The following is a 13,956-nucleotide window of genomic DNA, read 5'->3' as shown; positions in this document are numbered from 1 at the left end:
GTCCTACAATGGTCCTGAATTTCTTTTCTCTACCAATTTGGGGATTAAAATCTCCCAATATAATTTTTATGTGATGTTTTGAAATTGTGGCTGTATTTTCTTCTAGCAATTCCCAGAAGTCTTCCATCATTTGTGGATCTTTTCGATTGTAGTTATTGGTGGAAGCATGTGCATAATCAATGTATAAGCTTTGTTTCCTGATTTAATGGATAATGTTGAAATTCTTTCAGAAGGTGAAGAAAAGTTAAGTATTGAGTTAATAATGTTTCTTCTTACAGCTAATCCAGTGCTTCTTATAATGGGAGATTGCTGGCTTGCCTTTGTAAATTCTATAATTTCCTAAGTCAAAATGATTTTCATCCGTGTATCTGGTTTCCTGAAGTGCTAAAATTTGGATGTTTAAGTTATCTAACATGTCTGTTAATTGCGTTAACTTCCCAGTTTTCTGAAGTGTGTTGATGTTTAGACTACCAATGAAAGTCTTACATTTTGGGCGAAGAGATTTGAGAAGCTCCGATACATTTCCACATGATGTCAGTCCCCCAGAGTCCGATGACCGAGAAAAACTAGTATGTCTGCTAGTGCCTGGGGTAGGTGCATCGTTGATAAATGACATCATGCTAATAGGTTGAAGGTATTGGGGAGATTGATTGTGACCAACCTCAATGTTAAAACTACCGTAAGGTATTGAGCCTTAGAGGTTGCCTCAAGATGTTTTCTGGCTCTCATTTATTATTATTATTATTATTATTATCTTTTTTTTTTTTTTTTTTTTTTGCTAGTTGCTTTACGTCGCACCGACACAGATATGTCTTATGGCAATGATGGGACAAGGAAGGGTTAGGAATGGGAAGGAAGCGGCCATGGCCTTAATTAAGGTACAGCCCCAGCATTTGCCTGGTGTGAAAATGGGAAACCACGGAAAACCATTTTCAGGGCTGCCGACAGTGGGGTTCGAACCTACTATCTCCCGAATACTGGATACTGGCCGCACTTAAGCGACTGCAGCTATCGAGCTCGGTCATTATTATTATTATTATTATTATTATTATTATTATTATTATTATTATTATTATTATTATTATTATTATTATCAAGAGCTAAAGAGACATTTCCATTGAAGAAGTATACGAAACACCCTTGGTGGGACTCTGCATGTGTAGTAGCACTGGTAAAGCAGAAAAGAGATTTTCAGAAATATAACTGCAAGAAGTCACTCGAGACTCAACAACACTATCTTCAGACAAGAAAGGAAGTGTCAAAAGTAATCAGACAAACAAAATGGAGATACATGAAGGACCAACTGGAATCTATAGAATAAGATTTCCGAGATCACAATGTGTGAGACTTCTACAGGACTTTCGCAGGAAGAATCCAAGGATACAGCCCACAGAATTTATGCTTCTAAAAACAAGATGGAAAACTCGCGCTGCCTAACCAGGATAAATGTAAGGAGTTGGCTCGATATTTCTCTGAATTTATTAATTGCCAGGAGCCAACATTACGATGGCCCAAAGAAACTCCTGAACATGTAAACCCTGAATCTCCACCACCTACCAAAGAAGAAATCCAGAGACACATATTCAGACTCAAAAATAACAGGGCGTCTGGAGAAGATGGCATAGTTGCAGAACTCTTAAAGAACATAGGCCCAAGTACACTTGAGAAGCTCACACTAATAATCATGGACATCTGGAAAAAAAAAAAAGAAAAGCTACCTGAAGAATGGAAATGTGCACTTATCCATCCGGTACACCAGAAAGGTGACAAAACTAATGTAAATAACTGCAGAGGGATTTCTCTTGTTCAAGTCACCTACAAGATTCTCTCCGCGTGTCTTCTTCAAAGAGTACAAGAACAGCTTGAACACAAAATTGGAGAATATCAAGCCGGTTTCCAACCTGCGCGGTCCTGTGTTGAACAAATTTTTAACTTGAAGATGATATTGAGATATAGAGCAACCCAAAGCTCTCCGATTATTTGTAGTTTCGTCGACTTCAAGAAAGCGTACGATTCGGTCAGTTGACAGTCTCTCTTTAATATCTTAGAAGAACAAGGGCTAAGACTCATCAAGGAAACACTCATGGACATGAAGTCAAAAGTGGAATTCATGGGTGAAGTATCAGAGCCCTTTGCCATTAAGATCGGCATGTGACAGGGTGATGGATTGTCACCACTGCTTTTCAACCTTGTTCTAGACAAAGTCATTCGAGAATGGGAGAAGGAATCGAAAGTTCAGAAGCACTGGAAACCCATTCAACTTGGTCGAAAGAACGATAACATAAAGGTCAGTTGTTTGCTTTCGCAGACGACCTAGCGATACTTAAAGACAGTGATATTTCAGCGGTCAAACAGATTGAAGTCCTCAAGGACTGCGCTGAGAAAACTGGACTACAAATCTCATTCGAGAAGACCAGGTTTATTTGCACATTCAGGAATTACAAACAAAATATGGGCAGATCAAACGAGTTCCATACTTTAAAAATCTCGGTGAGATCCTAGAACCAACAGGGTTGGAAAAGGAAACACAGAAAGTTTGATTACAAAAACTCAAAAGAGCATATTGGAGAACCCGTGAAATCTACAACAAGAAATACATGTCCATACATACAAAAATCAAACATTATAATACGGTGATTAAACCTGAAATGCTGTATGCAAGTGAAATCTTGGTACTTAATAATAAAGATGATCTGGGAAACATCTTGAAGGAGGAAAGGAAGATCTTGAGGAAAATTCTGTGCCCAGAGAAAAAAAGAAGAAGGGTATAGGCTCAAATCACACAAGCTATGGAAAGACTGTCCAACCTCGCCACAGACATCAGGAAACGAAGACTGAAATTCTATGGACACGTTCACAGACACAGGCTAACCCACAAGATTTTGACATATACTGAAAAACTGAAGAATGTACCATGGATACAAAATGTTAAAAATGATCTGGAAAAGGCCCAGATAGAAACATCAGAAATACTGGACAGAAACATTTACCGTCACAAGATAAATAAATGGGTAGTAAAGCCAGAGAATGAAGTCCCTAAAAGATCGGGGACTAAGTGGTCAGAGGAAAGAAAACAGGCACACAGTGAAAGAATGAAAGCAATATGGTCTGTTAGAAACGCGAATCATAAATGTAATGCGTGATCCAACAGGGTCCATATGCAAATAATAATAATAATAATAATAATAATAATAATAATAATAATAATAATAATGAGGAAGATACTGGGGCCAGTCAAGGAAGGGGACAGTTATAAAAGACGGCCTAACCAAGAGCTCTACAAGTACTGTGAAAGAATAACGAATGTAGCAAGGAAGAGACGCCTAGTATTCTATGGGCACGTCTACAGGATGCATCCTACCAGGTTGACCAACCGGATTCTCAGCTACTGGCAAAATAGGAAGACCAAGTCACCATGGTTGATGGAAGTGAATAAAGATCTACAGGAACTGGGAATAACAGAAGGAATCTTAAAGGATCGTACAGCACTCAGGAAGATGCTTAAACATAAGAAGTTCCAGGACAGATTACCAACAAAGAAGACTGGCGCCCTCTGGACAAAGGAGAGGAAGGAGCAACACAGCCTGAGGATGCACAACTACTGGGCAAACATCAAAGCCCATTCCAAAATGCAATAGTTGAATGTCGTGGTCCTTAGCTGGCCTATACGAAACAAGAAGAATAAGAAGAATATTTTAAATTCCGTGTGGCTATTTCTAGCCGGGTGCAGCCCTTGTAAGGCAGACCCTCCGATGAGGGTGGGCGGCATCTGCCATTTGTAGGTAACTGCGTGTTACTGTAGTGGAGGATAGTGTTATGTGTGGTGTATGAGTTGCAGAGATGTTGGGGACAGCACAAACCCCCAGCCCCCAAGCCATTGGAATTAACCAATGAAGGTTAAAATCCCCGACCCGGCCGGGAATCGAACCCGGTACCCTCTGAACCGAAGGCCAGTATGCTGACCATTCAGCCAACGAGTCGGACATAATAATAATAATAATAATAATAATAATAATAATAATAATAATATCCATAACCACGAACCTACTATGGTGTCGTAGCAGGCGGAGAGGTGATACTCCGACGTGGCACATCCCAGGTGGCGGATAGGGGATCCTCACCGCTTTGCCGGCGGACTTGAGCGAAATAAAATAGCTCTCACAGACCAAACACACGACATCAAGAAATCCACTGGTGTCTGTTCTGGTATCCAGCGACTAGTGGTCTGCATCTGTTCACCTAGTTGGTGCGGCAGTGAAATATGGCTTGATCTCAACAATGAAGTCTGTAATTACCGTGATCTTTATTAAAGATCACCACAACCAACTTCAACTTGAAGTAATCACGATGGAACAAAAGGAAAGAAATCCGCTACCCCAGGCCCCAGTCAACGAACTGGACTTTCCTGGTCATCGGATTCTGGGGGACCAGGAACATCATGAGGAGAAGAGTCAGAGCTTCTCAAAATCTCTTGGCACTCTCAATGCAAACACTCTCTTCAAACTTGGAAAACTAAAACAACTTACAGACATGCTAGAAAAATTTCACATCAAAATTCTTGCCATTCAAGAGACGCGCTTTATAGATGAAAACCATTTCGACACAGAAAATTACAGGATTTACAAAGGCAAACCTGCTGTCAGAAGAGGCATACCATTATTGTTTGGTACGGGATTTGCAGTACACAGATCAGTCGTGGATAGCATCATAGACTTCAATTCCATATCAGAATGTATCTCCACACTCTCCTTCAAATCAGGTAATAAAGCAAACACAATTATCAATGCACATGCACCTACAAATGACCATAACAGAAAGAACCCACAAGAAATTGAAGACTTCTGGGAAGACATGGAAGAAGTAACCAACAACGTACCAGAAAGACATGTGAAAATTTTAATGGGCGACTTCAATGCGCAATTAGGTAAGGAGAGAAAATACAGACAAATAACAGGCCCGTACTCGGCACACATTCACACAAACAAAAATGGGGAACACCTCATAAAATATTGTCAAAATTTTAACCTCAAAATTATGTCAACGCAATTTCAAAAGCCAAGACGAAAACTTACAACATGGAAAGCACCTAACACAGTGTGGGGAGAATTCCAAATTGATCATGTGGCGATTTCCAAGAAAAATATGCGGGAAATTTTAAATGTCAGAACGCGTAAAGGATTCTTCGGGTCTGATCATTATTTGCTACAAGTTAAGATTAGGCCACTCCCAAGACAGAAAAAGACAGCGCAAAACAAAATAGTCAAACCTGATCCGGATTACTTGAAGATAAACAGGGAAAAAATCGTTGAAGAAATTCATAGGCATTCAACAGACACTTGGACAGATCTTGCGAAGACAGTTCAGAAGGCAATGCGCTGGGGACAACCTCCTAGAAAACGAAAACATAGATGGTGGAATGTAAGTTGTGATCAAGCCATTGAGAGAAGAAAACTAGCATGGGAGAAGTTCAGCAGTAACAGAACATCAGAAACATGGAAGGCATTTCACTTAGTTCAGAAACAATCATCGAAGGAAATCAGAAGAGAAAAACGAGCATACGACAATAACAGGCTAAAAGAAATTGAAGAATATTTCAAGAGAAATAACACAAGAAATTTTTACAGAACTTTCAAAGAAAATATTAAAGGCTATCAACCTCCTAGCCTCTGCTTCCGTAGAACAGGATCCCTGGAAACAAACACGAAAGAAAACTGTAAAATTCTCAAGCATTACTTTGATCAACTTCGTAATTGCAAGAAACCCACAGAAAAACTAACATTCCAAAAAACTACATCCAACCCCGATTCTAATCCACCCACAATAGAAGAGATAGGGGAAATCATAAAACAAATGAAAAATAACAGAGCAGCAGGAGAGGATGGTATTATCGCCAAGATCTGGAAGCTCCAAGATGAAAACATCACCAAAAATATCCATAAGATTATCACAGATATTTGGGTCACAGAGAAAGTGCCAGAGGAATGGAAATGTGCATTAATCCATCCATTACATAAAAAGGGTGATAAGTCAGATCCAAATAATTACAGAGGTATTTCGCTAGTACCAGTTGCGTACAAAATTTTCTCTAAGGTGCTATTAAACAGGCTAGAACCACAAGCAGATCCACAAATAGGTGAATACCAGGCAGGCTTCAGAAAAGGGAGATAATGCATCAAACAGATCTGGAACTTGAGAACACTTTTGAAAGTCAGACAAACAAGAAACACTGTAGTTACCTTTGTGGACTTTAAAAAAGCGTACGACTCCATAGACAGACAGACACTTACAGACGCCACCTCCAAGATCAAGTTCATGGGAGAAATTTCGGAACCCTTCCAGATACACACAGGTGTCCGACAAGGAGACGGGCTCTCACCAATCTTTTTTAACATGGTGTTGGACAAAATTATCAAGCAGTGGGAGGAACAAGTTAAAGAAATACAGCTGGGAAGAACACGTGAAACAAAAACAATCATAAAATGTCTGGCATTTGCAGATGACATAGCCATACTTAGCAATAATACACAGGAGGCAAAGGAAGCACTGGAATGCTTGCATGAAATAGCTGCCAAAACAGGTCTACAGATATCTTACGAGAAGACCCAATACATGGAACGACAGAACAACAATGTGCACACCATGCATACTGTATATGGATCCATAAAAAGAGTAGAAAAATTTAAATATTTAGGGGAATACATGCAAATAGGAGGATCAAACAAGGCGTCTAACATAGAACAAACGGAAAAACTCCAGAAAGCATACATACTCACATGGTCATATTATAATATGAAAAGCATATCAAGACAGGCCAAACTTAGACACTACAAAACGGTCGTATTACCAGAAGCATTGTATGCGTCAGAAACGACCACAATTGGAGCATCAGGCATTATAGAGACAGAAAAAAATAGAATGTAAAATTTTCAGAAAAATATTTGGAGCAATACACAGAGATGGCATATGGATGAAACGACCTACTGAAGAGCTGTACCAGCACACTGACAGACTCACAGACATGATCAGGAAACGCAGACTAACTTTTTATGGGCACATACAGAGAATGGACAGCAACAGACTTACAAAGAAAATCTTTGATGTAGTAAACAGTTCAAGCAAGAAAACAAATTGGTATCATGAAATAGAGGAAGACTTAAGGCAGGTGGGGATCAACAGGCAAATGATAGGAGACAGAAAAGAATTCAGAAACAAAATTAGGAATACAAAATTTATAGTAAATGAGAAGAAGAAGAAGGAACATTGTGGACAGAACAAAGGAAACAGGAGCACAGCCAAAGGATGAAGAGATTTTGGGAAGAGAAGAAGAAGAAGAGAAAGAAGTGAAAATTGTGACATCATGAGATATTCAAGTTGAAACACTGTCCATAATGGCAAAAATGATATGAATGAATAATATCCTTAAATTGTACATCTTGTACATGTACAATTTAGGGGATGGTAGATGGAGAAAGCGCAAGCCCCACATACACGGAAGTGCTTCCATCCCCATGTGTATGTGTACATTATCAAGAAAAGGTTGAAAACAAAAATCTATGATTACTCAAGTGAATTACAGTTTGGATGTGGGGTACCTGGGGTGCCATCAGTATTCTTAGTATTCATTCCATTCCTGACTCAGTTGAATGACTGGAAACAGACCGAGGATTTTCATTGTAAGAAAAATGAGAGTTCTGCTTCTCTGGCCTGAGAGATCGTGGCACCATCTAAGAGTCTGGCCTCCCCCTTCAGAGGAGGAATAAAAATAATTTAGTAGTAGTTCTGTTGAAAATGCATATTACATATATCAAAGTATGGATGTTTGGAAAAATTTCATCCTGCCATTTCTACAAGTTGGGCATAGCCTACATATGTAATTACACATCAGTCTGTAAAGGACAGGGATACCATGAGTTCCTCATTGTTGGGAGTCAGAGCTATTCTCCTATCAGATTTTATATTGTACTATGTTGAAAATGAACTCTCACCACCAACATTACTGACTGGGATTCATAAAGCCTTCACTGCAGCTCCCACAAAGTGTCCATATTCTGATTTCAAAGGAGGAGAATAGCAGTCACATCAATATCTTCACCTGCTCTTACATGAACTACAAGCTAGATTCCTAAACACTATGTATGGTTCAAGATATTCTGATGTTGAAAGTTCTTGTAGAATGGGAATTTGCTTTATTAGATGAGAGACTTAATCATTTTCTAAATTACCTTTCATTATGCTTCTTGGATTAAAGAGTGATTCCATAATTTTGTCAATAATTTCATGAGTTTGCTTGAAGGTGAATAGTTTTGGGTTTTGAGCCAAATTTGTAAAATTTTGTGATTTTGCACCTTGAAAAAAACAGGTGCCTGTAATCATAAGCAATTTTCTCTTTTTTTTCTTTTTGTCAGATGATGTCATGAACAGAAACAATGGAGAAAGTTGTGGATACTTCAAACAAATGGTGATTGGCTCGGTCACTCTTACACTATATTTCTTAGCGTACATTTAACTGCTAAATATTGTGTAGTGCCAAGTGAAGTGGACAGTCAGGGAGGTTTGCTTCACGGTGCCATAGGAGAAAGACATTATCATCGAACCTCTCCACTAGACTAGGGCCTGGAGAACCTCTATAGTGAGAAAATACTTCTCAAGAAATGAATTAATTTTCATATCGTGAATGCAATTCTTCTGGTATCGGTTCTTCATAGAAGGTTGGGGTCTGTTAGGGAGAAAGTTTTTCTATTTTGTGTTTCCTGTATCAGATTTGCCACATTGTGGATGTTTAACCACTGTCAGAGGTTCTGCATACAATATGAAATTTTTATGTACTGGATATGAGACCATGACAACTTGTACATCCTGTTGTATTTAAAGAGATCTGAAATTCACATCTGATGAAGTTAAACTAGCTTTTCCTTTCTACTTCTTGCTTAAACTCAAATGTACTAGAATGGTCATGGGATATTTCAACTACTTGTTATCTATTAATTCTACTTTCCAAGAAACAAATTTTCTCCTTCTTGAATAACAGAAATTTGTATAATACAGGACATCTGACAAACCCATACACAGTATGTATGTCCAACTCTTGCCCTGTTTCTCTACGGGGTCGGGTATGAAATGAGATGAATCTTCGTAGCAAGATTTTATGACCGGATGCTTCATCAGAGGAGTTAATGAGATGAAGTGAAATGACATGATTTTGATAGTAGGAAGGGGAGGGTGAAACCCGGTGCTGGCACATAGCCTACTGCTGTTGAATAGCACCAAGAGGTCTGTTGAAGGCTTTATATTCTCACGTGACAGACGAATTACCATCAACAGCATCGTATATCCTCACTCCATATGAGCACTGTGGAGAGGTTTGGAACTGAATCCAGGCTTTTGGCTGGCAATCTAATGATTAGAAATTATATACCACCACTTCTCCTACCCTGCTAACCAACATTCTGATGGTGATTTTTTTTCCACTAATGGGGCTCAAACCAGCTAACCACGGTTTCAGACCATATAGACTTGATGCTTTAATGATCATGTTAACCAAGCAGACAACAAATCCATATACAGTAAATGATGGTATTTCTTTCTTCCTGAATTATCATTGCTAAAACAGGTTTGTCTTTTTCAGGTTACTTCAACTTCGGCAAAAAGAAGAGACATTCAGAAACTTGATGGAAGAAGATAAAGAGAATATGGAACAGTATTCGTGTTCACAAAGCAAATTACATGATATCACACACAGTATAATGAAGTTACAGCTTCAGTACGAAACAAAGAATATAATGGCACGAGTGAAGGCACGTTTCTTTCCTCTACTTCGAAGTTAATCAATGTTGATCCTGCTATCTTCTGTAGCCAGGAAATATTTCATCTCAGAAGTAAATGACTGTATTAAAATGAGTACACTTTTGGTTCTATACAAAGATATAGTTCATCCTCCATAAAAAAAAAAAGAATAAGGATTTCAAACTAACATTTGCATTTTTTATTATCAAAGAAGTTGCTTAATTTTATGTAAATGAAGTCATTCACATAAGTTTTCACCCACTGTACAAAGGAGAGAATTCATCACTTAACAAGCATATCTAAGGATGAGAGAAAGAATAATGTTGGATTATATTTTACTAGGCTTATTCTAGGTTAAACATCATTCATGCGTAAGTCTGGGAAGTATTTCACTGTTAACTGCAATATATTTCAAAGTGTCTTTTCCACTTGAGAGTTTAAGAATTACATCCATTTTTTTCTTATTCCTTTTTAACGTTTCCACACGAGATGCTGTTAGTTGGTACAATTAATTTTTTTCACATATATTCACAAATTAACACACGCATAACCTTAATCACAGTATCACAATAAAACACTTCACTTCGAGAATATCAACAAAGTCTCCATTATTAAAAACAACTACCAATCACTGCGCATGGAGATTACAACTTTGAAACACAGTTGAAAACAAATGACTGCATATTTCAATATGGAGACTGCAAATATTGCATGTCAGCCCGGGATATATACTTGCTACACCATAATTCTACTAAACAACAACTAACTAACTTTTACCGCCAAGATCGTCCCCTTATACAGTATATGTGCCTGGCCAGGCTTCTAGAAAGTTACATTACTAAATATATCTTCGTGAAAATTCTAGAGTGCGTAATACACAGTTTACAATAGATAGAATATTCTCAATTGTTCTCGTCACCTATTACCATTCTGGAAGTTACAGTGTGTTTCACAATTATGGATTACCATTTATATATACAGGTAAGAATAAATTATAATATTAATTAACAGGTATTTACATTAACTGAACTGATATAAATGTTAACATACAGTGACGGTTTCATGACATAACCTCAAAAACAACGCAATCATATCGTATGTACACCTGATGTAATAATAATAATAATAATTTTAAAATAATAATAACTATTATTATTCAAGCTCGATATTTGCATTAGTTACCCATGGGTGAGAGAATACTGTTTTCAAGTTATACCTGTTGTCGCACTTGCGTCATTTTCAGATACAAGATCATTTTTGTCATGTGCATTTATTATTGGAGATGGAGAGCCAACAAGTGTCATCATCATCACCATCATTGTTCTGAATTTAGGGCTGTTGTCCAGGTGTCAGTTTCGCTATCAATTGTTTAGCTGGTCTGTAAAGAACTTGAAAATGTATTGAACATTCCCCTTGATAAATTATTCTAGTTCCTAATTCCTCTTCATATAAGTGAATATTTGCCCAAATTTATCCTCTTAAATTCCAGTTTTATCTTCATATTATGATCTTTCCTACTTTTAAAGGCTCCACCAAGCTTATTCGCCTACTAATATCATTCCACGCCATCTGGACACTGACGGCTCAGAATACACCACTTGGTCAAGCAACTTATCTCCTTACTCTCAAGTCTTACAACTTATAAATATCAGTCAGCAGACATCACAAAGAAAGTGAAAGTAAGCATAGAGGGACATCCGGGAGGACTCCTTCACCACGCCTTTCCAACAAGTTTATATAGGACCTAACTTCAACTTTGGTTTCTCAAGGAGTTTCCCCGGTCTTCGTAAAAAAACATTTCTTCATATTTTAAGTTCACCAATGTTACTTTCAAGTTATGTAAAGTTTATATAAAGTGTAAACAGTAATACACTGACTGACAACGCAAATGCAACACCAGGAAGGAGTGGTTCGAAAGGGATGAAAGTTGGGGAAAAAACAGAGACGGCACGGACGAATAATTGATGTTTATTTCAAACCGATATGCAGGTTACACAATGCGCACGGCATCGACTCAGTAGGATGTAGGACCACCACGAGCGGCGATGCACGCAGAAACACGTCAAGGTACAGAATCAATAAGAGTGCGGATGGTGTCCTGAGGGATGGTTCTCCATTCTCTGTCAACCATTTGCCACAGTTGGTCGTCCGTACGAGGCTGGGTCAGAGTTTGCAAACGGCGTCCAATGAGATCCCACACGTGTTCGATTGGTGAGAGATCCGGAGAGTACGCTGGCCACGGAAGCATCTGTACACCTCGTAGAGCCTGTTGGGAGATGCGAGCAGTGTGTGGGCGGGCATTATCCTGCTGAAACAGAGCATTGGGCAGCCCCTGAAGGTACGGGAGTGCCACCGGCCGCAGCACGTGCTGCACGTAGCGGTGGGCATTTAACGTGCCTTGAATACGCACTAGAGGTGACGTGGAATCATACGCAATAGCGCCGCAAACCATGATGCCGCGTTGTCTAGCGATAGGGCGCTCCACAGTTACTGCCGGATTTGACCTTTCTCCACGCCGACGCCACACTCGTCTGCGGTGACTATCACTGACAGAACAGAAGCGTGACTCATCGGAGAACACGACGTTCCGCCATTCCCTCATCCAAGTCGCTCTAGCCCGGCACCATGCCAGGCGTGCACGTCTATGCTGTGGAGTCAATGGTAGTCTTCTGAGCGGACGCCGGGAGCGCAGGCCTCCTTCAACCAATCGACGGGAAATTGTTCTGGTCGATATTGGAACAGCCAGGGTGTCTTGCACATGCTGAAGAATGGTGGTTGACGTGGCGTGCGGGGCTGCCACCGCTTGGCGGCGGATGCGCCGATCCTCGCGTGCTGACGTCACTCGGCCTGCGCCTGGACCCCTCGCACGTGCCACATGTCCCTGTGCCAACCATCTTCGCCACAGGCGCTGCACCGTGGACACATCCCTATGGGTATCGGCTGCAATTTGACGAAGCGACCAACCTGCCCTTCTCAGCCCGATCACCATACCCCTCGTAAAGTCGTCTGTCTGCTGGAAATGCCTCCGTTGACGGCGGCCTGGCATTCTTAGCTATACACGTGTCCTGTGGCACATGACAACACATTCTACAATGACTGTCGGCTGAGAAATCACGGTACGAATTGGGTCATTCGCCAACGCCATGTCCCATTTATCGTTTGCTACGTGCGCAGCACAGCGGCGCATTTCACATCATGAGCATACCTCAGTGACGTTAGTCTACCCTGCAATTGGCATAAAGTTCTGACCACTCCTTCTTGGTGTTGCATTTGCTCTGTCAGTCAGTGTAGTTCCAGCTTACGTTTTGAAGAAAGAAGATCACTTCGTACAAACATGTCTTACTTTTGGACATAGATTTTCTCATGGACATGAACATCAACATATTGTATGTGTTTTAGCATAACGTATAAACATTTCCGACCTCATTCTTACCATCAATGTTTTTACTTATAAGTGATAATTTTCATGTTTGCATTTTTAGCTGAAGATGTTCCATACTTTAGGAACAAAACATGTACTAACCTTTTAGTTAAGTATTTAGACTTTAAGGTGAATTATGTTTGTATTTTCATGAACTAGCTATAAAAACATTAAATATTGGAAAGGTGGGATTCTTCTTTCAACCTTAGTTGTCTCAAGTCTTCCCATCCCAAAGTTTGCAAAGTTTTTGTAACACTACTGTTTTGTTTGAAATCACCCAGATCAAATCATGCTGTTTTCCTTTTTATCTTTTTGATTTCTCTTATGAAGTAATCCTGGTTTGGGCCCCATACACTGGAACCATACTTTAGCTGGGGTTTTACCAGAGAATTACATGCCTTATCCTTTACATCGTTACTACAACCCCTAAATACCCTCATAACCATATGAAGAGATCTGTGGGCCGATGACCTAGATATTAGGCCCTTTAAACAGCAAGCATCATCATCATCACAAGAAATCTGTAACCTTTATTTACAACCTCGTTAATGTGATTACCCCAATGAAGATCTTTCCTTGTATAACGCCTAGGTACTTCGAGTGATCCCCGTGAGGTATTATCACCCCATCAACACAGTAGTTAACCCGAAAACAGTCGTGTGGGTCTATATGACACACACGCTTTATTTCCATTATTCCCACCTCCGCCAATGGTGATACTGCAGCACTCCTCTCACTACCCTTCTAATTCT

General features: G+C 39.6%; 1 protein-coding gene across 1 annotated transcript in view; it reads left to right on the top strand.

The window, feature by feature from the left end:
- Window positions 1–9,824, top strand: part of LOC136866810 (uncharacterized) — a 102,722-nt gene extending 92,898 nt beyond the window's left edge. Inside the window, exon 5 of the mRNA XM_067143916.1 lies at window positions 9,626–9,824. Coding sequence (XP_067000017.1) covers window positions 9,626–9,824 — 199 coding nt within the window. The remainder of the gene's footprint in view (window positions 1–9,625) is intronic.
- The last annotated feature ends 4,132 nt before the right edge of the window (window positions 9,825–13,956 follow it).

Source organism: Anabrus simplex, chromosome 3, assembly GCF_040414725.1.
Source record: "Anabrus simplex isolate iqAnaSimp1 chromosome 3, ASM4041472v1, whole genome shotgun sequence".
NCBI lineage: Eukaryota > Metazoa > Arthropoda > Insecta > Orthoptera > Tettigoniidae > Anabrus > Anabrus simplex.
This window is presented reverse-complemented; position numbering and strand designations above follow the sequence as displayed.